Raw genomic sequence first — 25,948 nt, 5'->3', positions numbered from 1 at the left:
AGGACCGGGGAACCCGATCCAAAGGCCTCTGTGGTTCCCTTCTCTTTTTAAAAAGGTAAACAGAATATGTTGACGCGCGTGGCTACGTTGTGGATTCTGTAGTTGCGTGGTTGTGTGAGAGGCCTGATATATATATATATATATATATATAATCATATGAAATCTGTATTGTTGGTGTATCGAGTCTGAAGACCTCAGCGTAATCCTCCTCGGATCCATCGGAAAGGGATTCTGAATGATCGCACACAACACGACACACTTGGAACAAGCTGAATGGCACACACACACACACACACACACACACACACACACAGCATCTTTTACAGATGGGGGGATGGGGCGGGGGGGGTGTCCTTGAGATTTCATTGCCATTCTGTTGCCAGGGCAACAGCATTGGGCCCAGTTCACTTCCTCTCAGCCGCTGCATTAACACACTTTTTTTTTATACGAGAGGCAGTAGAACAACGAGGGGCCCGTTCGGATTTCGGTTGTACGTTGTCGGGTTTGAAAATAATCAATGAATAATGCACGACGTCGGATTCGTCCTTCCCTTTTTTTGTTGTTGTACATATTTAGAGCGAGAAGTGTAAAACATAGGGATGAACAACAAAGAAGAGACAGAATCAAACAACAAAGAAAAAGATAACAATGTGTCACTAGGGAGTGATTTATACTCTCTTGTACATTCATTGATTTATGAACATAACATCAGGTCTATGAGGTGTTACGTATGTATAACACATTTCTCCCAGTATGTCAAAAACTGTCCCAGTTTGTAGTTTATTATTATCAGTTGTCCTACACTTTTTTTTATGCTCACCTCTTTCATTTTTTAGAAAATGGCAAATTATATTAGCCGACATATTTCCCCCCTATCCTATTTGATGTATGTGAATCCATTTAATATACTTTAGTCGACATATTAAGCATTACAATGCAAAAAGTCCAATTCAATCAAGTGTGTCAGTGATCCTTGTCATAATATAATGTTGTAAATATCCATTAACGTCCATTCATATATTCAGAGAAGGACTTTATGTGATCACCATTTCCTGGTGAGAGTATTTTAACAGCCCCCAAAAGTACATTTATTAAATATGTGTCCTCCCCAGACTCGAAGATCATTGAAGAGACAGAAAAACCAGTCCACTGCTGTCTGGTTCAATTTATTGTTGTTGTTGTTGTTGTTGTTGTTGTTGTTGTTGCCAATGCTAGTAGATAAGCTGAGGATGCTCACAGACAGGAAGTGACTGAAGCCAGACGGACGAGTACTTGTTTCCAATGCAGAAAAAATATATATATTTTTATAAACACCCCCCCTGAAGAATAAATGTCGAGATGACTTGTCGCCGGGCAGATCTTCTACGCACCGGTGACTTGGAGGATGATTCCAACTGACAGTACATCCTGCACCGGCTGCACCCGCCACCGAGACATAAGCTGATCACGCTGTGAGAGAAACTTAATAACCTGTCCGGCTCACTTAAACCGCAGCGCTTTTGGGATCTCCGGATAAATCCTTTGTGAAATTTCAATTACGGCATCAAAGCGGCGAGCCGGCCTCGGAGGGACAGAGTTGTTATCGGCCGGCCGCTATGAATGCTCGTTGACGGAAGGGTAGAATAACGCCGCGCCCGTCATTATGAGCCCTTTTCCACATGGCCGGCTTTTGAATAACACTGGATATCACACAAGTGTCACAAAAACAGGTATTCGTGTTTTTGTAATGCCTTTCATCACCACAGGGGGCGGTAATGTGTTGGAATGGACATTTATGCAAAAAAACTTATTTTTTTCCACTTTCCTTTTTCTCCCTTCCCCTTATTCCAATTTTAAAGATACTAGACGATCACACAAGTGTCACAAAAGCACGTATTCATGTTTTTGTAATGCATTTTATCACCACAGGGGGCAGTAATGAGTTTGAATGGACATATATGCTTAAAAAAACAATCTTTCAGGTCTTTTTTCCTCCCCTTATTCCAATTTAAAAAATACTGGATATCATACTAGTGTCACAAAAGCAGGTATTCATGTTTTTGTAATACCTTTCACCACCACAGGGGGCGGTAATGTGTTGGAATGTACATCTATGTCTAAAAACAACAATCTTTCAGGTCTTTTTTTCCTCTCTTTTTCTTTCTCCCCAAATTCCAATTTTAAAGATACTAGTTATATATCACACAAGTGTCACGAAAGCAGGTATTTATGTTTTTGTAATACCTTTCACCACCACAGGGGGCGGTAATGTGTTTGAATGGACGTCTATGATTTTAAAAAAAACTTTCAGGTCTTTTTTCCTCATTCCTCATTCTTTTTTTCCCTCCCCTTATTCCAATTTTTAAAATACCTTTCACCACCACAGGGGGCGATAATGTGTTTGAATGGAAATCTCTGCTAAAAAAAAGGTGTTTTTTCCCTCTTTCTTTTTTCTCCCTCCCCTTATTCCAATTGTAAAAATGAAAAGCGGCACCAATAAGCCACGGAATGTGAAGGCCAGAGATGATCTCCTCTTTTTACCTCCGCTCCGCTCCCGTGGAATGACTTTCATGCTTTCGAGCGCGGGGAGTTGCTAGGCGACAGGAGCGTTCTCATTTACAAGTGTTTTCTGGGAAATGATGGGACCCGTAAATGACTTCTGCCTGTATCTGTGACTTATCATCAAGCCCTCCGCACCGCTGTCACGAGGGGTCAATGAAAACAGAGGGGACGCACATATGCAAATGAGCCGTGAGGTCATCTGCCTGGTTTTCTCGTCTCACATGACACCACGCAGACCTTCACACGCCGGCTGAGTGACCGATTGCATTTTAATGCAGTTTCTCAGTCTGCATCTTTAAGAGGCAATTAAGGCTTTCAAGAAGATTTTTTTCAATCGTACAGCCAGGAGAGATGCTACGACATCATCACTGCGAGTGCTTCCTGGGAGCTGATTGGACCAATGGATTCCAGATCTTATTATCCCCGTTTTAACATTATTCTATGAGGAGGAGGGTTTCTATTAAAGTGGACCGAGGTTTCATTTTGTCACGTTGGGATGTGAACACAAGCGGACTATGAGGCGTGTGTCCCTGTGTCACATGACAAACGGGAAGAACCTTTAGGCTAAAAAGTCCTCTTGTGATCTACTGCTGTGATGTGGTGTCAGCCAAGATGAACACATATACATTATGATTTGGTCATTTTTTATCAAAATATATGTGTTTGAGGCTCAAAACAAGAGGATTCTGAGATTTACAATCAATCAATCAGTCATTTAAATCTTGTATTTCAGAATCAAGCTCCAGATAGTCCATTAAAATAGAATAAAATACATACACAATCACAAGTAAATTACATTGAACTATACGGATGCTTTATAAATAGAGTGACTGTGGGTCAGTGGTTAACAGTTCTGTCTTCCAATCAGAGGGTTGGCAGTTCAATCCCCGCCCTGGTCGATGTGTCCTTGAGCAAGGCACTTAACCCTGAGTTGCTCCCCATACTTGTGTCTACAGCACAGGTGTCAAACACAAGGCCCGCGGGGCGAATTCGGCCCGCCACATCGTTTTATGTGGCCCCTGACGGCTTGAAAGACATACGATCACCTTTTCTTGAAGAAATTGAAGTGATTTTATTTTGAAAATTTCAAATACAATGGATCTACGTTATAATATTAGAGAAATGTTCTTAAGTACAGCATTTCTCCACTCAAGTAAATAATAATCAAATGCAAAGAGAGTTATTTAACAATAGGTTTGGGAGTCGTTTATATAGTGTTTCAGTTACACCGGCCCTTTAAGAGGCGGCCATGATGCTGATGTGGCCCACGGTGAAAATGAGTCTACAGTGTATGAATGTAACATGTAAAGTGTCTCTGAGTACCTTAAAAAGCCTAATTCTGGGCGATACCGGCTCCAACGCCTCACCGATGATGCCGCCCTTCACTTCCATCCTCACCGTCACGATCTTTTGACTACATGGTAGAACTTTGCTTCGTCCACATTGCATGTTGCCTTAACCCTCCTGTTACCTTAGGGTCAATTTGACCCCATTCAATGTTTAACGTCTGTGTTCTTTCGGGTCAATTTGACCCCAGGCTGTTTTTCACTGTGTCAAACATATAAGAAATATTAACTTTTTATATATTTAAAGGGCTATTTAGGTAGTCAACAAACAAACATAAAGTACCTCACACTTAAACTTGGGAAACAATATTAATTCTAATAATTTTCTGGAGGTTTTAATTGCTGGGGTCAAATTGACCCCGAGGGTAAAATATGTCAGTAAATATAAAGGTAACAGGAGGGTTAAGAAAAACAGCCACATATTACGATTGGCTAATGGAGGCGGGCGGCGCAGAGGGAATAAGACCCGTTAGCGTGCCGCCCGCGTCGGCCCTGAAACGCGAGCCGAGCTTTTTTAAATTTATTTTTCTTTCTCGCCACTGTTCTCAGAGATGAAATCCCTGTTGCACTTAGTAGTCATCCATTTTTAATGGCGCAGCCTCAGCTGGGAGATGCATGAAGACAGAAGAGGGGGGAGGGGGAGGGGGCTTGGAGGAATGGGGGGTGGAGGGGGGGGGGAGGTGGATGACACCAGCTGTTTGCCTCGGGCTCGTGTGCGGACAGTGTTCTCTGATGTTGAGAGGAGACGCTGGAGCTTCATGAGCTCATCCAGCTTTATTATTCTTGTTTATTATTGTTCACCCAGTTGATGAGACGGAGGTTAGAAACCGTGCACAGATCTTTACGGGAAACAAAGGAGGAGGAGAAGAAGGAGGAGGAAGAGGAAGAAGGAGGAGGAGGAAAAGGAAGAAGAAGGAGGAGGAAGAGGAAAACGGAGGAGGAAGAAGCAAGAGAAGGAACGAGAGGAGGAAGAAGAGGAGGAAGAAAAGCAGGGAGGAAGAGGAGGAAGATGAAGAAGGAGGAGAAGAAGGAGAAGAAGAAGAACAAAAAGAGGAAAAGAAGAAGACGAAGAAAAATAGGACGGAGAAGAAGGACAAGAAGAAGATGAAGAAGAAGAAGAAGAAGAAGAAGAAGAAGAAGAAGGAGGAGAAGGAGGAGGAATAGGGAGGAGGAAGAGGAAGAAGGAGGATGAGGAAGAAGAGGAATGAGGAGGAGGGAGTAGGAGGAAGAAGGAGCGAGAGGAGTAGGAAGAGGAAGAAGAAAAAGCAGGGAAGAAGAGGAGGAAGAAGGAGTAGGAGAAGAAGAAGAAGAAGAGGAGGAAGAAGAAGACAAAACAGAAGGAGAAGAAGAAGAGGAGGGGAGGAAGAAAAAGAAGAAGGACAAGAAGAAGACAAAGAAGACGCCGAAAAATAAGAAGAAGAAGAAGAAGAAGAGGAGGAAGAAGAAGAGGAGGAAGAAGAAGAGATGGAAGAAGATGAAGAAGAGGAGGAAGAAGAAGAAGAAGAGGAGGAAGAAGAAGAAGAAGAGGAAGAAGAAGAAGAAGAGGAGGAAGAAGAAGAAGAAGAAGAAGAAGAAGAAGAAGAAGAAGAGGAGGAAGAAGAAGACAAATTCAAAACCCAAATCAGTGCAGCGCTCCGTTTGATTGGAGGAGTGAGTCGACACATTCTTGTGTTCAATGTGTTTCATCCTTCAGAGACACGTCTCCAACCAGCAGAGAGGACACACACACACACACACACACACACACACACACACACACACACACACACACACACACACACACACACACACACACGGGGGCCGTTAGCGAGGCAGTCGGTTAGCAGGCCAATCAGGGCGAGCGAGGGCCGTCCGGGAAGAAAGCTTTTTAGTCGACTTCCCGCCTGATCCAATCAGATCCCTGATCAGTAAACACTCAGGAAACAACAAAGACAATAAATAAACGAGTTTACACACGAAGAACACGACCACATGGCTCCAAGTATTTGATAGTTTTTTAATTTCTCTAGTGGATTCATATGTTGTTATTCTGCACAGCAGCATACAGGAAATCGTGGTAAAATATAAATAACAAAGTTCAACAGTGTTTTTTCTTTTTTTCTATTATTCATTTAATCAAAAAAACAAAAAATCCTCTGGTTAAAAGTGGCAAATTGTGTCAGCCTCTCTCTCTCTCTCTCTCTCTCTCTCACACACACTCTCAAGACAACATTGACTAAACTTTAAAAAGTGTGGGCGTAACCGTTATTTACAGACAATCACCTCTTGGCGAGCGACGCTTTATAGCTTCTCGTCGGAAATTCACTTCCGTCATGTTAAATGCGACCAAATGAAAATACAATTATGTTATACAAAGATCAGAAAATACTATCAAAAAACCCTTATTATAAATGGCAGCACTATATCAATAAACTGCTGTTGACATTTTACATGTAAGTACAAAATCCTGTTGAGGTAGCGCCCTCTGAAGTCACTTATGCAATGTTAAAATACTGGATAAACATCACTTTGATATAAACAATACAGCAAATCTCTCTCTCCTTTTTCTTCATTGAATTCCTTTGGTAAACAAAACGGTCAGACGTGCGCCGTCCTGCAGGCGGCACCAATACATTCACAACATGTTTGCATCTGTTGTTGTTGTTGTTGTTTTGGGGGGGTGGGGTGGAGAGCAGGAGGAGGAGGAGGGGGGGGCGTTGATTCTTCAGGTAAAGAAATGACGGGATAGCATGTTGTTGTTGTTGGCTAACATTCATTTGCTTTTTTCTTCTTCATCACCTTCACGCTCAGAGTGAAAAAAAGGGTCTCACAAGAGCAGGCATGGGGGGCAAGTTGGGCAAACCAAAAACACCCCCCCACCCCAAAAAAAGAAAAAAAGAAAAGAAAAACGCCACAGAGAGAGAAAAAAAAGAAGGAAATCCAGTGTGTCGCCCTTATTTGGACATGTAAACATAAAGAAACATCTCAACGTGTCAGATGACTGTTCTCATCACGTGGGGGGGGGGGGGGATTGAAAAAGTGTGGCAACAATTGATTACACTGCCCCCCCCCCCCCCCCCCCCCCAAAAAGAGAGAACACGAGCCTTTAAACAGAGGCCCACATTGTGTGCCCCCCCCCACGCCCCGCCCCCCCCTCATTCCTGCCTCACAGATTGAATGTCAACTTTTTTTGAGTTGGAAAAATATGTTGTGGAGTTTTTTCTTTCTTTTTTTTTCTTTCTTCCGAGCAGGCAGCTGGGACCAAAATAGTTCCTCCTCCTCTTCCTCCCCCCCCTCTTCCTCCGGCAGTCAGTCAGACGCACACAAACACTCATCGATGACACATTCTTGAGCTTCTTTTAATGGCAAACATAACTTTGGTTTTCTAAAGACGAGAAAAAAAAGAACAAAAGAAGAAGAACAAAAAAATATCGCTGCGAGCTTTTCTTCTTCTTCTTTCAGCTCGACGTACAAAAATACTCGGTAAGAAATCTGAATATTCATCCCCCCTTTTGCCAACATGTCAGTGTGTGTTCCTCTCCCACGCGACCAAAATACTTCTCTCCACACTGTGTGACTAGAGATATATGAGTTTCGTATGCGCACGCGCACAAATGACTATAAACTATATCGCGAGAAAAATAAATCCGATGTATAAAGCATAACAATTGTTCTATGTGGATAAAAGAACTATAAAAATATAAGAGATCTTAGAGAGGGGAGGAAAAAAGAAGATAAAATCAATGTTTATGAAACTGGAATAAAGGCTAAAGCCTAAAATTTAAAAAAACAGTCATCTGGAAATAGTTCAGTGCAATATTAAAATTTACTTTATAGTCTGTTTAGAATATTTTCATCCTCTTACCACCCACTGCCCTCCCTCCCTTTAACGGTCTCTGGGACGGCTGGTCTTTAGACAGCGGGCAGTATTTGATCGTGTGCGCATTGTCCCCGTTGGCGCTGCACAGGGGACACGTGTACGCCCTCAGAATCGGGCACACGACCCTCCCGTCGGGCGTCTTCAGCACGTGAGAGCCATACACCTCCTCCGGCGCGCCGTTATTTCGGCAGAAGACGCATATTTTGGGCTCCTGCTTGCTCCTGGAGGCGGGTTTGCGCATCTTGCGCTCCATGCCGAACAGATCGAACCCGGCGAAGCTCCCGCCGAAGCCCACCGCCTCCCGCTCCGGCAGGTGGACGCCCAGCTGGTTCTGGAACGGGCTCAGGATCGAGAAGCGCTCCTTCAAGTCCAGGATGGAGGCCGGCGGCGGGGGGCTTCCGGACGGGCAGCAGCAGTCCAGGTGCCCGCTGTCCCCGACGCCGCCCGCGATTACGCACGGACACGGCGGGGAGTCGTCCAAGCCCAGGGTCGCCTTCAGAGACTCGGTGATGGAGTTGGGGTTCTGGGGGATGCTGAGCTTGTTGTTGTTGTTCGTGACTAACGTGGTGAGCCCGAGATAGTCGTTCCAGAAATTAAAAGTGTAGTCGTACGGGCCGCGCGCGTTCAAATAGTTGTGGTTGAGAAAATCCATGGCGGCTTCTGGTCGTCCGCTCGCGGTCATGAAGGGTGTGGAGCAACCGGGGAGTAATCCGGGGAAAAAAGTGTTTTTTGGGGAGAGGAAGCCAGAGTTTCGTCTCCGGAAAACGGTTCCGTGCGCGCGACGACGTGGTCTCCAGTGTTCCTGTTGTGTTTGTGAGTCCCGGAAAATCTGGCTTTCTGGTTATAAGGACCGGGAGGGCGGGGCGCCGCGCTGCCTCCGGAACGAGGACCTCGTTGGTGATCAGGATGAGAGCAGCAGCTCCCCTTCTCTCTCCGAGACACTGTTGTTCTTCTTTTTTCTTATTCCACATCAATCATCATTCTGGTTGTTTTTTTAGGGGGGGGGGGGGGGGGGAGTCGGGAGATTTTCATGAAATACCAAGTTGTTAATAGTTAATGATTTCGGGAGCAGAGGAAATAATTCTGCTGTTATACTGTATAGTTAATTACATTGTGTCAGCGCGAGCGCCGATCAATTAGAGGAGGAGGAGGAGGAGGAGGACGGCTGCGCTCTTTGTTCACTCATGGAAGCTCCAACAGTCCAATTCCGCGTGTTTCGTCAATCAATAGCGTTAATCATTGCGCGTGGTTATAGCGTCGGCACACGTTGACCCCTCCTCGTGCGCCCCTTTGTTCCATCCATCCTCTCTCACTGTGCGGAGGGAGAGAAAAACATCATTCAAAAAAATGCATGTTGAATATGGATCCAATTATGGAGGCGAACCTGTCCACCTGACAGGTCCGCGTGTGTGTTTACCAGACCAGATGGTCCATTCCAGATGATGGATAATTAAATATACCTCGAGGTTACTTCTTACATTTCTTTATAAATCTAAATAAAAACAAGTGTTTTCCTCCACAGTTGTCAACAACCCTTAATGACTTCTCTGGTGTGATAAACTGCTGCTGGATTGTGACACACGCTGTCAGTGTGGCCATTAAGAAAGCTCATAAAGCCCCAAACAAAACAAAACAAGCCGTCGACACAACGTGCAGTACTGCTCTTCGCCAGGGGGCAGCAGAGAGCAATTACAAGTCGGCTCATTCAAAACCGAGAGACCCCGCCCCCTCCCGAATGAATGAAGAGTGCCAAAACAAAACCTACACAGTCATGATGATGGCCACTGGCTGGAAGATGAGAGTCAACCCGACATTAGTGTATTCAAGTAGCGCGGATCGATGGAAGAAGGACTCGTGAACACCATCAAAACAACATGGAGGATGTGTGGAGGTCTAATGAGGAATCTGTACCACTAATGTACAACACACCACGCGTGTAGCGGTGTTAAAGGGGCAGGTCACTCTTCTCACTTACCACTAGGGCAGGGGCGTCAAACTCATCTTCACCGTGGGCCACGTCAGCATCATGGCCGCCTCTTAAAGGGCCGGTACTGAAACTCTATGAACTACTTCCCAACATCTTGTTAAATAACTGTCTTTGCATTTGATTATTGTTTATTTTAGTGTAGAAATAGTGTACATAAGAAAATGTCTCTAATATTATAACATAAATAGATTTAATTTGAAACCTTCAAAATAAAAGCATGGCATTTTTTCTTCAATTACTTTAAGAAAAGGTGATCATATGTCTTTCAAGCCGTCAGGGGCCACATAAAATGAAAATGTCTCTAATATTATAAAATAAATAGATTTAATTTGAAACCTTCAAAATAAAAGCACGGAATTTTTTCTTACATTTCTTTAAGAAAAGGCGATTAAATGTCTTTCAAGCCGTCAGGGGCCACATGAAATGACCTGGTGGGCCGCATTCGGCCCGCGGGCCTTGTGTTTGACACCTGTACTCTCGGGGAACATGTGGCACTAACAGCAGCACACCCATTAATCCGGTCAGGGGACTATTTCTTTGCTCAAAAGTAGTTCCCCATAGAAAACTGTTAAGAGATGTATGTCTGTTTGTAATAAGATGTGAAAGAAGTAATTACAAAACTGTTTTGTTATAGGTAGATGGATGGATGTTTTTGGGGGTTTGAAGTCTTTTCTTGGAGATAGTGTGAAATTTGGCATTCAAATCGTTCCCAACCACCCAAAAAAAAAAAAAAAACAGCCTCGTTCAATCATTTGGGTCTGAGTTTCACATCTGGAGAGCCTGTGTTCTCCACATTGTAAACAGACACATCTGTTGGGGTTGTTCAGAGTTTACAACAAAAAAAGAAGAAACAATCTTGCACTGTCGGGCACTTTGACAACATTGGACCACGTCGCCTTCAGCTCGACTGGAAAGCCGCCGAGTCGTTGCCTTGAACACGGATAACGACGGGTTGACCTTCTCAGAGGCTCCACGGAGCTCCGGTATTAGAGTCTCAGAGCACTTATTTCTTTTCTCGTTGAATGCACATATCGGGGAGGGATAAGTATTCTCTTCGTTCCAAAGAACCTGTTCCAGGAGTCGATATACGCTTACACTTATCGCCGCAATAATCCCCGTCTATCAAATCCCAGCACATTGGCCTCGATTGAAGGGATAAAGATTTGGTAAATCTCCAGAGGCGGAGCGTCAGAAAAACGTTCCGCTGGCCGCTCGCCGCCCGCCGCCGGCCTCTGATCCTGTGATGAAGTGGGCGGCTCACAGGAATGTGGAAGCGGCCCTCTTGAAACAATATGATAACACGAGTGACTGGTGTTTCTAATTAAAACTTCCAGGGGGGGGGGGGGGGGGGGGCTGCGAGAACCCACCGACTCGAGAAAAAGGCCCAGATCTACAGTATTTCTAATCAGGGGCGTCTGATAAGAACGCACTACCTGAGGAGACGGAGCGATGGGGAGCAGAAGGAGGTACAATGGCCGACAAGCTCTGTGTGTTATGGTTTGATGAACAGTATCGACTTCTCCTTCGATGACGAGGCGTTAATAATGTATCGTCAGGGCGGAGAATGTGCGAGCGGATTTTTGAAGGATTATTTCTCTTAATTCTGCCGCGACAGAGGGATTAGGACTCATCCGTTAGCCGGAAGCTAATTCGGCGGGGGGGGGGGGGGGACCTCGAGGTTGCACGACGAGTTATGTATCGGGACGAGAGAGGAAGTGAGATTAGCGGTGGGGGGACTCAGAGCCTCGGCGGGGCGGCTGCGGCCTGGACATCGATTTATGAATCACATCAACGAAGTGATTGTTGTGTAAGTATTTTTTTTCTTCCTCTTTCTTTTTTTTCTTCTCTTCCTCTGAGCTCGACAGGAGGAGAGAAAAAAAGAGGTGTTGTCTTTAATGACTGCATCATATTTTTTGGGGGAGTTTTTCCAATGTGAGGTCAGAGGTCAGGGATGTCGTATGTGTATGGATTGTAAAGCCCTCTGAGGGGGAGTTTATCATTTGTGATATACAAAATGAACTGAATTTAATTGAATTTAATCATATTTCCTGCGTTAGCTCGTTAGCAACCCGAGGCTCGCATGGACAATTTATATTTTTTGGGCTCCAGACGTATTATTACGCAATGCACACCTGCCTCCCGGTACACGTGATGCTATAAAAGTGGTATATAATAACGTCTCGATTCCTCCCCGAGACGTACTCTGCCTGACGATCAATAACACTCTACGTGACCCGGGACTCCGTGAGTTCTGTTCTCAATTCATATTTGACATGATAAATGAATGATTGATGGGGTTGCGGTTTGCCTCGAAGGAAATACGATACTCTAGAAGTGGATATTCCCTTCTACACTCAAAAGAAATATTTAGGCCTAATATGTGATTTATGTGTTTACAATTTCCAACCATTTGGAATACATAGTTTTAAACGTGAACACACTAATAAACTCAATGTGATGTATTTTCTTTCGTCAAAAGTAAAAATCAATGTAAAAATAGCAATAAACCCAAATTGTGTGGAACACACAACAGACTAATTAGATAAATAGAAATAAATAATAAATAAATAATGGATATATTATTTATAAATAATAATAATAATAATAATAAATGAATGAATAAATAAATACATAAATGAATGAATAAATAAATAAGAAATAAACAATGAATAATTAATTTATATATATAAATAATAAATACACATATGAATAAATGAATAATAAATAAATAATAATAAATAATAAATAAATAATAAATAATACATAATACATAATACATAATACATAATAAATAATATATAAATAATAAATACATAATAAATAAATAATAAATACATAATAAATAAATAATAAATAATAGATTGATATTAATGTATTTACCATAAATAAGTGAAATGCATTTCAAATTGATAACCAGGTCTATTAAAAGCTGTTAGCAGGCCTCGGCACCACCAATCGTCCTTCAGTAATACACATTTTTTGTATAAGATAAAAACAGCCCCTCCCCTCCATCTGCGTGTCTAGCGACGCATTGATCCCAAAACGATACGTAACAAGTTTGTGGGAATTTGCAGAAAAAACATACATTTCTGCCGCATCGACGGGCGTAACGAAGACGAACGCCGAGTCCCTCGGTATGAAAACTGGCTCTTGTACAAACAAATGTTTTGTTTGTTGCCGCTACACTGGAAAAACCCAAAGATGGCCGCCGCCATGTGTTTCCACTCCCCGCCGTCGGAGCTCTGCTTGTGATTATGCAAATGAGAAAACATGCAGGAAATTTAATAAGTGCACAAATTTGATTTCACGTGAAAACGATTGCTCGAGGGCGGCGGTAGGCGAAGGGGGGGGGGGGGCGGGCGGTGTGTGTGTGTGTGTGTGGGACTTGATCGCACGATATCGAGCGACCCAAATTATGTTCAATATTTGTTTTTTCACAGCGGTTCCTCCACTCGGGACGCGCCGCAGCTTTAAGGGCTTTTTACGCTCCGCGTTCGAAAAGGCTTGACGTCAACAGCGCCGCCGCGCACACGGTTCGATTCCCCTTTGTTCTCCCCCGGGAGGCCGAATGGAAACTGCAGTTCATGTTTGTGGACCTGCTGATGCTCCGCCCACTCCTCCTCTCGGAGGTCTGGATCGTGGTCCATGCCGACTACCAACTATTCATACACTCTGTCAAACTCATTGAATGTGTTGTTACTCTGTAATGGATCCTTCTGGTCACATGACATCTGTTCTTCTGTCCATCCTGGAGAGGGATCCTCCTCTGTTCTCTCCTGAAAGGTTTCTTCTCTTTTTTCCCCCTGAAGGGTTGTTTGGGAGTTTTTCCTGATCCGATGTGAGGTCAAAGGTCAGGGATGTCTATGTGTACAGATTGTAAAGCCCTCTGAGGCAAATTTGTAATTCGTGAGAATGGGCTACACAAAATAAACTGAATTGAATTGAATGTGGAAGAATTTCCATATCGCACGGCAGCTTACGTTCATGCATTTTTATTATCGTCGCGTCCCCCGGAACCAAATATCTCAGTGTTCATTTTTCTTTTGTGGCTCTTTGTACGTGTCCATAAACCCAGAGGATGCCATTGTGTGCCCCTGAAGATAACTGGTGATTACATCTGAATGTTCCTCCAGGAGCATGACAGAATTGAAACTAATGAAGCGCGTCAGTCATTAATCAGGAGGGGTGGGGGCTTGTTTATCGAGCTAGGGAGATGTCGTTCAGCTTTTCGGGAGCGGGCGGTCTCGGTTCGGTCGTCCTGCCGAACCCCGAAGTTCTCAAGGTAACGACACGAGGGCGGTTGTACGTCTTTCATTAACGTTCTGCAGGAAACAGAGCTCCGCGGCCTTGACGGATCTATGTACCCACGCACACACACACACGCACACACACTCCCTCACAACCTGACCTTGTGTACGCGTTGCTGAGTCAGCACAAAGTGAAAAGTACCTCCAGAAGGAAAAAGTTGTGCACGTTTCCCCCCCCTGGAGATCTCAAGTTGTTGCACAAGATTTAAAGCAAACACCAGAGGACGAGTGAGTTTCAGTGTGCAGGGACTTCGAATGCAGGTGTGTGTGGGGTGGACGGCCTCAAGGTGTAGCGAGACTTAAGCCCCTCCCCCTCCCCCGCATATTCAAATTATATCCGGTTTGCTGAAAGCATCGAGTGTCCTTGGTGCCGTCTCAGTTGTCCTCACAAACCCTCCAGTTGCTGTGAGTTTATAGACACACACACACACACACACAAACAAACACACACACACACACGTCAGAATGTCTCATTAGGAATACTTAGTGTGTGATACCAGTTGCATTTTCTCAAGTTTTCCAAAAGTTTGTGAGAAGTAACGATTTGTTTTCCTCCAAACATATATATATATATACACATATATATACATATATACGTATATAAATTAATGTATATATATACATATATATATGTATATATATATATATGTATATAAATATATGTATACGTATATATATGTATATATATGTACATATATATATATGTACATACATATAAATATTTATATACATATATATGTACATATATATATATGTACATATGTATATGTGTATATACATATATATATTATATACATATATATATATATATATATATATATATATATATATATATATATATATATGTTTAAATAAATAATGTTCAACTCAACCCGATTGGTCTTCCAGTGTAGATTTACCACTTCTCCTATTCAGGGTGTGCGGGGGCCGATAGATTTATAGACAACAGTCGACCTCATTCACACTTTTCTCTCCAATCAGCCTCAGCTGCATGTCTTTGGACTGTGGGAGGAAGACGGAGAACCCGGAGGGAACCCAGAGGGAACCCACGGCGCCATGGGGAGAACGTGTAAATCCCACACAGAAGGACCGCCCGTCTTCAGGGATCCAATCCGGGCCCTTCTTGCTGTGAGGTGGCGGTGCGATAGCCACCACCACCACCACCACCATAGTCGCCTACTTTCCATAAAGTGTAGTTCTGCACTTCCAGAAAGTTCTACAATCCCCACATGCATTGACTAGTTTACGTTCTGAAAGGGAAAATGTAAAAGTTAAAAAAAGAAGCACAAATGAAGTGTCTCATGCAACACTAGACCAGAGCTCAGGCTCCTGGAGGCCTTCCTCTGGCCAGTCGCCTGGTATTCGTTGCCGGTCTCCTGTGGTCTGCGATGTGTTTGCGGGGGCAGCCGACCACATGTTGGGCGGACGGATCACAGATGGCGGAGCTCCTTTCCGCTGTGTTGATACGATCTGAGTACAGAAGAACAACAATAACAAGAAAAGACTGGTTTTTTTATTCGTGTTTTGGAGAAACTCAGCCGGCCTCTCGAGTGATTCGATATCGCCGACGATCCCATCTGTTCGTCAAGATTTAATTTGCATGCTAATCTTGAGAATAGATTTTTTACCCAGTGCACCAGAACAATGGGTTTGAGACACCTCCAGACCAAAAGGAGGTCAAGTTTAGGCATATTTATATTATTATGAGTGTAAAGTCATGCAATAAAAACATTTGAATGTCCCTAAAGAGTCTTAAATGTCCCAGCTAGAAACAATCAATGTTTTACGTTGCCTTAAATGTTATTGAACGCATCTTGTTAAAATTAAACATGAAAAAAAGTTGATCATTTATAGACGTATGAGTATATTAAGGGTTAACAGCAGACTGGACACCACGCCGCAGCAGAGGAAACATCTGACCTGCAGGACCGAGGTCCGGGTTGTGGTTCACGCCGCTTCCGCCCCTCCGGTACCGGGACTTCAGGGGTTCAGAAGTTCACGAGGCCGGGCTGCGGTTCTGCAGGCGGCGGCAGCTTGAGAAGTGATTTCATTTTATTTGATCAGCAGCGAGATTAGAGAGCAGCGGGTTTCCAGTGACACCGACGCCCTGTGAAGTTTATAAAAATACACGGCAAATTTTTTTTTTAAATCACACCCAGAGACACTTCAGTTATTTTGGTCAAACGTTCTTTTTTCAACCATTTCTGAACGTCAGCCGAGCCGACGCCTGAATGAAAGGCTTAAAAAGCAGAAGACCACATAATGCAGTTAATCGGCAGGGAAACCACCCGAGATCCGAATGAAACCCAGAACCCGATGAGCAGAAGCTCTGTTAATGTCAAACGTGTGCTGTGTACAATTCCCAGAATCTTCGACACTTAGATCTCTAAAAATCTTTTAAATAATGGTTCTTTAAGGCCCCATTTCTGGTTCCACAAGGAACCTTTCAAACCAGGGTTCTTTAAAAAAACATTTCCTTAAATAGTTCTTCAAAGAACCTATAAAGGTGTCTCAAATAACCTTCAACAAATGGTTCTTTCAGGTACCATTTCTGGTTCCACAAGGAACCTTTCAAACCAGGGTTCTTTAAAGAACCTTTTCCTTTACAAGTTCTTCAAATAACCTATAAAAGTGTCTCATAACCTTTAAAACATGTTTTTTAAGGCACCATATTTGGTTCCACAAAGAACCTTTTAAACCAGGTTTCTTTAAAGAACCTTTTCCTTAAAGAGTTCTTCAAAGAACCAGTAGAGGTGTCTCAAAGAACCTTAAAAACATGTTTTTAAGGCACCATTTTTGGTTCGACAAAGAACCGTTGAAACCAGGGTTATCTCAAGAACCATTTCCTCAAAGACTTCTTCAAAGAACCGATAAAGGTGCCTCAAAAGAAAAATTGGTTCTTCAGTCGGTGATGGTTCTTCGTAGAACCACAAAGCCTTTAAAGAAACATTTAAGAACCATTATTGTTCTGTGTGTGGGGAGAAAACACAGAAAGTTAAAAACCCATCGGGCAGACTTCCTTCTCTCAAAGTCGAGCGTCCTGCAGCACCGGCTGGCGTTCAGGCTTTTTGCTGACGCAGCAGGCGCCGCGGGGCGAAACCATAAAAGAAGAAGACAAAGCGCCTCCTGAGCATCGAACCAGCGGCTCCCGGTTGGACATAACTACGCCCAGCGGAGCGGCCGGCGGAGAGGTGATCCAGCTCATCGGCCTTTAATGACCTCACCTGGGACCGCCGTGGTTTAGAGGAGCTTCACGTGACGGAGGGATCTCATTCTGTCAGGCTCCCGACTCATGACATCACTTTTTAATTTAGCAACGTGCCCTGCAGTCCGTCCCCTGAGGGACATGAGACATGAAGACACATGAAGACACATGAAGATACATGAAGACACATAAAGACACATGAAGATAGATGAAGACACATGAAGACACATGAAGACACATAAAGACTCATAAAGACACATAAAGACACATGAAGACATATGAAGACACATAAAGATAGATGAAGACACATAAAGATAGATGAAGACACATGAAGACACATGAAGACTCATAAAGACTCATAAAGACACATAAAGACACATGAAGACACATAAAGACACATGAAGACACATGAAGACACATGAAGATACATGAAGACACATAAAGACACATGAAGATAGATGAAGACACATGAAGACACATGAAGACACATGAAGACACATGAAGATAGATGAAGACACATGAAGACACATGAAGACACATAAAGACACATGAAGATAGATGAAGACACATGAAGACACATGAAGACACATAAAGACACATGAAGACACATAAAGACACATAAAGATAGATGAAGACACATAAAGACACATGAAGATAGATGAAGACACATAAAGACACATAAAGACACATGAAGACACATAAAGACACATAAAGACTCATAAAGACACATAAAGACACATAAAGACACATGAAGACACATAAAGACACATGAAGACACATGAAGACACATAAAGACTCATAAAGACACATAAAGACACATGAAGACACATAAAGACACATGAAGACACATAAAGACTCATAAAGACACATAAAGACACATAAAGACACATGAAGACACATAAAGACTCATAAAGACACATGAAGACACATAAAGACTCATAAAGACACATGAAGACACATGAAGACACATAAAGACTCATAAAGACACAAAGACACATAAAGACTCATAAAGACACATGAAGACACATAAAGACACATAAAGACACATAAAGACACATGAAGACACATAAAGACACATGAAGACACATAAAGACTCATAAAGACACATGAAGACACATAAAGACACATGAAGACACATGAAGACACATAAAGACTCATAAAGACACATGAAGACACATGAAGACACATAAAGACTCATAAAGACACATGAAGACACATAAAGACACATGAAGACACATAAAGACTCATAAAGACACATAAAGACTCATAAAGACACATGAAGACACATGAAGACACATAAAGACTCATAAAGACACATAAAGACTCATAAAGACACATAAAGACTCATAAAGACACATAAAGACACATGAAGACACATAAAGACACATGAAGACACATAAAGACACATGAAGACACATGAAGACACAAAGACTCATAAAGACACATGAAGACACATAAAGACTCATAAAGACACATAAAGACTCATAAAGACACATGAAGACACATAAAGACTCATAAAGACACATGAAGACACATAAAGACTCATAAAGACACATAAAGACACATGAAGACACATAAAGACTCATAAAGACACATAAAGACTCATAAAGACTCATAAAGACACATAAAGACACATGAAGACACATAAAGACTCATAAAGACACATGGAGACACATAAAGACACATGAAGACACATAAAGACACACGAAGACACATAAAGACTCATGAAGACACATGAAGACAAGGTGTTTTTTAGAAAATAACTTTTGATAAGAATTAGATTTGACATTCATTTGTTTTGATTAACCAGTCAGGAAGCTGAAGTCTCCTCCCCATTCTCCCACTCCTCCTCTTACTCCTCCCACTCCTCCCATTCCTCCTACTCCTCTAACTCCTCCCACTCCTCCCACTCCTGCTACTCCTGCTACTCCTCTAACTCCTTCCACTCCTTTAACTCCTCCCACTCCTGCTACTCCTCTAACTCCTCCCACTCCTCCTGTACGTAAAGTGTTTTTAAAGTTCTTAAATTATAGTGTATATGTTGTCTAAATGTTTGTTGTTGTTGTTGTTAGCATTTTTGTATTTTATTACTTTATTACTATTATTATTACTACAATCACAAGTTGGACAAGAGAGAAACGTCCTTTCAGATATTCTGTATGTTACAGTGACAATACAGATGCCTTTAATCAAGGTGCATTGTGGGTCATGATTACGCCTTTGTTTACATGGTTTCAAAATGACGTCAACACATTTTCGACCACTGATTTCAAGAAAATTGGCATTTTTTGCCATTTTCACAACCGTCATCACAACGGATGTAAAAACTACAACAGACATTTTATATTTTTTTAGCCTCTGCGGCTTCAGACTGAGCATCGAAGGTGTCGCCGCTTTAAACCTCGAGCGAGTTGGAGAACACAAACGCTGCATTGATGCATTTTTTTCAGAAGAGAATCTCTAAAAAAACCCCACATCTTTTCTAACTGTTTTCAAAGCGCCTGACCTTGACAGAGGCTCGTGGTTATGTCGCCCCGTTTCCCTTTTCTGGTCTTTTGGCTTCTGCTCTTGCCGCCTCTGATAACAATGACGTCACCCGGCTTCAGTGTGCGACTGCAGATCGAGCTCCATGCTAATCGACCGCCTGCCATCCTCTCTCTCTCCCATCTGCGGAGGGGGGGGGGGGGGTTGATTAAAATCTAATCCCTCCGTATGAGTCAGAGATGAAAGTAATTTTCGTGTAATGGAGACTATTAATAATTAGATATCGAAAAAGGAAACCAGATTTCACATTTGCAATCAGCTGCGGGATGGGGAATTATCTGTAAGGATGCCAGTGAGCTGGAAACCAGAGCCAGAAACTCAAATATGACTCTTTTTCCATTTTTTTTTAACTCACATATACTTTAAATGTGTGTTTTTTTTCCATATTTCTCCTTCTTTCTCCTTCTCAGTTCCCACAAATCAAGCTATTCATCACAACTTGATATAGTTATAATACATATAATGATGGAGAAACCTGATTTACGCCTGAATGTTTCTCCCCTGTCGCCATCCCCGCTGTTTATTTTGGGCCCCGGGGCTCTTCTTGCTCCACATTAAACATATTTTAGTGTTGCTGCCACCTTTGCAGGACTCGATAATGCCCAGAGGCCCCCCCCCCCCCCATCCAACAGCATTGCACTCCAACTAGGAGCCATCATCCGACATCAGTGCACTGGACCTCGGTACAGCTCTGAAGCCAGGCTCCACCTCTTTATGTGGAAAGCCTGAAAGAAATTGTAGAAAAGATATTGAGATTGCTCGATGTTAAATTTTTCAAAAAATATGTTGGCCTCTGACAAGTTATACATTATTGAAGCAACTTGGAATCCATTGGCTTTCCTTTCCCGGCTGATTCCACCCGAGACTGGTGGTGCAGGTTGGAGAGGAAAACTGACAAGTTGACAGTTTTTACTCTCTTTTGGAGTAACTTTGAAAATAATAATGTACTTTTGGCCGTTCGATAGAATTCAGCAGGGCCGTGGCAGGAGGCATCAGACACAGCTGGGTCCAATGGACCCTATGAGACGTGAAGTCACTACAACTCCGGAGAGGAAGCGATGTCATAGTTAATGGAGAGAAGTAATCCTTAAGGAGAGAGAAGAGGAGAGAGGTGCTCAGTGTATCCTAAAACATCCCTATGATCCTATAAGACACAGGTGTCAAACACAAGGCCCGCCACGTCATTTTATGTGGCCCCTGATAGCTTGAAAAGACATCTTTTCATGTGCTTTTATTTTGAAGGTTTCAAATTAAATGTATTTATTTTATAATATTAGAGATATTCTCTTTTGTGCAATCTTTCTACACTTAAATAAATAATAATAAAATCCAAATAGAGTTATTTAACATTACATTTGGCAGTAGTTTAGCCCGTGTTTCAGTTACACCGGCCCTTTAAGAGGGCGGCCATGATTGACACCCCTGCTATAAGACGTGCAGTCACACAGACTCCGGGGAGGAAGTAGAGTTGATAATGTGTGATGGAGAGATGAAAATTCATCCATAAGGAGAGAGAAGAGGAGAGAGGTGCTCAGTGTATCCTGAACGTCCCCCAGCTGCCAATCAGCCTATAGCAGCATCTCTAGGGGCGGGACCAGGTGAACCTGATTCAGCCCGAACTATAAGACCATCAAGAGGAAAGTCTTCAGTCTACATGAGGGGACTGTGTCTGCCTCCAGGACTGAAGGTGAAGCTGGTTCCATAAAAGAGGAGGAGCTTGATACCTGAAGGCTCTGGCTCCTCCCATCCTACGTTTTAAGACTCTAGGAGCCACCATGTGGCGTATCGTTGCTCTTGATGCGCGACACACAACCGTCGCGTGCGATAAAAACGTCGATTTTTTTTCACGTTAAAAATGTCAGTTTGGAGTTTCGCATCGTTCTCAATCAAACTGGATCAGTAGAATTAAAAAAACAAGACCGCTTCAGAAAAATCAACATTAAACATTTTAATTCCACAAGGCTTTGACCTGAAAACAGACTGTTATGTAACTGAAGTTACCTTGAAACACACCTGGAAGTAGACGGGAAAAAAATGACGACTTGTCAGTGTGACATTTCCATGCCTGGCATCGTTAGCTGCCTTCATGGGCGTGTCCCCTTACTCATTAACGTCAACAACATTATTGTGCACACACACACACATTGATTGATTTGTGTGTGTGTGTGAGCCCGCGAACACACCACTGTTGAATGTGTGTGTGTGTGTGTGTGTGTGCGTGGGGTGGATAATATCCGTGTTCACTGATCCGAGTGAAACTTGGAGGTCAGTTTCTCTCTGGCATTTCCTCGGGGAGATATCTCGCCCCCTCCTCATATTCTCCTCTCACCTGTCAGCTGTCAGGAAAAGGAGAGTGGACGTCAGATCGCCGGACGGTTCGCTCACGGCGGCGGCCGGAGGAAGCTTCACGCGGGCGGCTCGGATCAGGCTCGGAAAATGCGGAAGGTAATGTTTTGATCGCCATGTATTTATTTATTTATTACCTTCGCATTGAAAATGCGGAAGGTTATGTTTTGATCGCCGTTTATTTATTTATTTATTTGTATGCGTGTTATTCGCATAACAAAAAATGTTTTAAACCGAATCGCATGAAATTTGGTGGGATGATTGGTTATTATCCGGGGACCATTTGATTCGATTTTGGGATCGATCGGGTCAAAGGTCAAGGTCAACGTCATGAAAAGGTCAACATCCTCTTGAATCGCATGCAATTTGGTGGGATGATTGGTTATTATCCGGGGACCATTTGATTACATTTTGGGATCAATCGGGTCAAAGGTCAAGGTCAAGGTCATGGAAAGGTCCAAATCTTCTTTTTTCCATAGCACGGTCAATTTTTATCCAATTGGCATGCAACTAATGCCAAAATGTTCATAATTCAATGCCCAATCTTGTGATATGCGAAGGTATGCGCTCTACCGAGTGCCCATTCTAGTTTATTTATTTATTTGTATGTGTGTTATTCGCATAAGTAAAAAAGTATTAAACCGAATCGCATGACATTTGGTGGGATGATTGGTTATTATCCGGGGACCATTTGATTAGATTTTGTGATCGATCGGGTCAAAGGTCATGGTCAAGGTCATGAAAAGGTCAACATCTTCTTTTTACCATTGCACGGTCAATTTATATCCAATTGGCATGCAACTAATGCCAAAATGTTCATAATTCAATGCCCAATCTTGTGATATGCGAAGATATGCGCTCTACCGAGTGCCCATTCTAGTTACATACATATATTTATATATTTAACCTGCTCCTGTAATTGTTGTGTCGAGCGGTTTGAATTGAGGTATCAACCAAAAATGTCAATAGCCAAAAATACCGTATTTCAAAGAATACATCACGACGTTGCATAAGGCTCGTGGATGCTGTGGGGTGGTGGAGGTGGTGGAGGTGGTTTGTTGTAGCACATCCGCCATTGATGTCGCCGACCTGCTACCCAACCCCTCTGAAGATGGGGGTAGGCGGGGTTTCTACCGAATATGAAGCGAAGCATTTCAGAAATCGAGAAATCACAGCGTCACCGAGGGGGGAAAAAACGGCCAAAATTGGCTCAGACGTCCTCCTGGTCTCTATAAGCAACTGAATGTGGTGATTAAAGGTCAAGGTCAAGGTCACGGCGCCCTCACTCAATAATTGATTTGGTAATTTATGACAATTTCACATAAATGTTTCACAGAATTAAATTGGAGAATGTGCTTATATATTTATATTTTATTATTATATATACAGTATATATATATATATATATATATATACATATACATATCATTGTTATCGTCTATATTCAATACGGGGGATGATGATTTATGTTCATGTCCATGTTTTTCTGTCCCTCTCTGATTGTTCGTATAGTTGATTGTTATGCTGTTATGTTTTTGTTGTTGTTGTTGCCTAGTAATGTGAGGTAATGTGTAACTTGTAAAAACTTAAAATTAAATGATTGAAAGAAAGAACTTCCTGAATGCACCGAATTAAAATGTCTCATGAAGAAATCTTCGCGTAGAAGCTCCCGTGTGACGTTATAGTTCCAACACGTTTTTTTTCTTCTTTCCTTTCTTCTTCTTCTTCTTCTTCTCACCCTTCTTCTTTTTGTTCGCACCCTTCTTCTTCTCACGCTTCTTCTTCTTCTTGTTCGTACCCTTCTTCTTCTTCTTCTTGTTCTCACCCTTCTTCTTCTTCTTCTTCTTGTTCTCATGCTTCTTCTTCTTCTTCTTCTCACCCTTCTTCTTCTTCTTCTTGTTCTCACCCTTCTTCTTCTTCTTCTTCTTTCCCACACACTCTTGCTCGGGGAAATCAGAGCGTGCATCGTTCCCGCAGAAGGGGGAATACGATGTGCACTCATGCACCAGGAGGAGATGTCAGAATCAATGTGGTTTCATTCCCCTCCAATCATTCACCCACTACCCGCCATCATTTACACTCCAGCACCTACACACACACACACACACACACAAAAGTGCTTGCATTTTTAGTGACTGCAAAACAAATAAAAATGTGCGATGCTTTACAAAAAGGCACCACTTCCTGTTCGGTAGATGATTTTTGCTTTGTGTGAACTGGACACAAGATGAATCACCATCATGTTGTATTGAGAGATTTAGTACACAGGGGGGGTTGCGAATAAAACCGAAAATGAAAAGCGACATGAAAATGCATCAACGCTATTCATACCGGCAGAAATGCACATTTTCAATAGTCGCGGCATTTCTTAAATGAAAGGTTTGAATAGAGGAACGATCGCCTGGATCAGCGTCCGGCTGTTGTAAAACCTCAGATATAAATCTTATTGAGTTTCCTTATTAGATAAATACTCTGAGAGTGAATTTGAGTTCCCTCTCCTCTGGTAAACAGCAGCATAGTTGTAAGGGTCTTTTATTGTGAAAGGTAAGAACCAGGATCTATGTTATACTTTTTTCAAGGTTGAAAGGAGTAATAAAGTGTTTATTCTTTTTTCAGACTAAAGGGGCTTTAGGGTCTTTTATTGTAAAAGGTAAGAACCTGGATCTATGTTTGGCTTTTTCTAAGGTTGAAAGGAGTAATAAAGTGTTCTTGTTTCAGACTACAGAGCCTTTCGGGTCTTTTATTGTGAAAGGTAAGAACCTGGATCTATGTTATATTTTTTCAAGGTTAAAAGGAGTAATAACGTTTTCTTCTTGTTTCAGACTACAGAACCTTTAGGGGCTTTTATTGTGAAAGGTAAGAACAAGGATCCATGCTCTACTTTTTTCAAGGTTGAAAAGAGTAATTATGTGTTTCTACATTTTTTTTACATTTTGAATGTGTCCGTTTCTCACAACGTGATTGGTTGACACCTTGGTCTGGAAATAAAATTGCAAAATTACAGCAAGGAAAAGAAACCCACCGGAGCGTCTGTGCCTGTTTTACCCGGTGACCCCGAGCAGGAAGCTCTGCAGCTCCTTCCTCTTTCCTCGAGTATCGCCTGTCAGAGGCTCCTTAAGCCCGCGGGCCGTCCTCTGGAACATCTCCTGTTTATTTGGCTGAGCGGTCCTGCAGAACCGAGCCCAGCTGGGAACAAAAGGTCACCTGACACATGTGCAGCCGGTGTTTTGTGTATTCCAGCTCTAGCATGTCCACCTCTCTTCTTATTTTTCTTCTTCTTCTTTTTGTATCCTCCCAGCACTCTTGTTTGGCCCCTGGAGACTGAAAGCCCATCCCCGGGAGCACAAACCGTGGATGTTATGAGTTTTCCGAGCTGTCCGGCCTCAACCCCCCCCCCCCCCCAACCTCCTCCCATTTTCTCATAAAGCTGTTTTTTGACCCCCCTCTGCGATGTAATTTTTTTTCAAGAAAAAAGAAAACGGGGACTATGCCTGAATGGTTGATTCCCCACTAATCCCCGGTTAGGGTTATCCCCCCCCCACAGATTCTCCACCATAAGGTCACATGTGTTTGGCTGGCTGGATCACCGTCACCACAGAGGGCTAATCCGGGCAGAATTAGTCCATTCAGCCCCCCCCCCCCCCCACCTCTTGACCAGGAGGCATTGGCCATTAAAATGGTTACCAGAGGAATGCCTGAGTCCTTTACAAAAGGATCAGGAAATCGCCCGTCGCCCACCCCCCCCTCTGGCCCCGCCCCCCTCTCCTTAAAGTAAAGGTAACCGACAGAGTGAGTTACAGTTCCTCCGCTCAG

The 25,948-nt window shown here is 42.8% G+C and overlaps 1 protein-coding gene across 1 annotated transcript; it reads right to left on the bottom strand.

Annotated features, from left to right (window-relative positions):
• Positions 1-7,204: 7,204 nt before the first annotated feature.
• Positions 7,205-8,597, bottom strand: nanos1 (nanos homolog 1). Its single transcript, XM_056440215.1, has one exon. It carries the CDS (start codon positions 8,426-8,428, stop codon positions 7,709-7,711), a length of 720 nt encoding a protein of 239 aa, XP_056296190.1. The 5' UTR covers positions 8,429-8,597; the 3' UTR covers positions 7,205-7,708.
• Between the last annotated feature and the right edge of the window lie 17,351 nt (positions 8,598-25,948).

The sequence above is a fragment of the Pseudoliparis swirei genome, chromosome 19, assembly GCF_029220125.1.
Source record: "Pseudoliparis swirei isolate HS2019 ecotype Mariana Trench chromosome 19, NWPU_hadal_v1, whole genome shotgun sequence".
Classification (NCBI taxonomy): Eukaryota; Metazoa; Chordata; class Actinopteri; order Perciformes; family Liparidae; genus Pseudoliparis; species Pseudoliparis swirei.
Note: the sequence above shows the minus strand (reverse complement) of the source record. Positions and strands in the feature narration are given on the sequence as shown.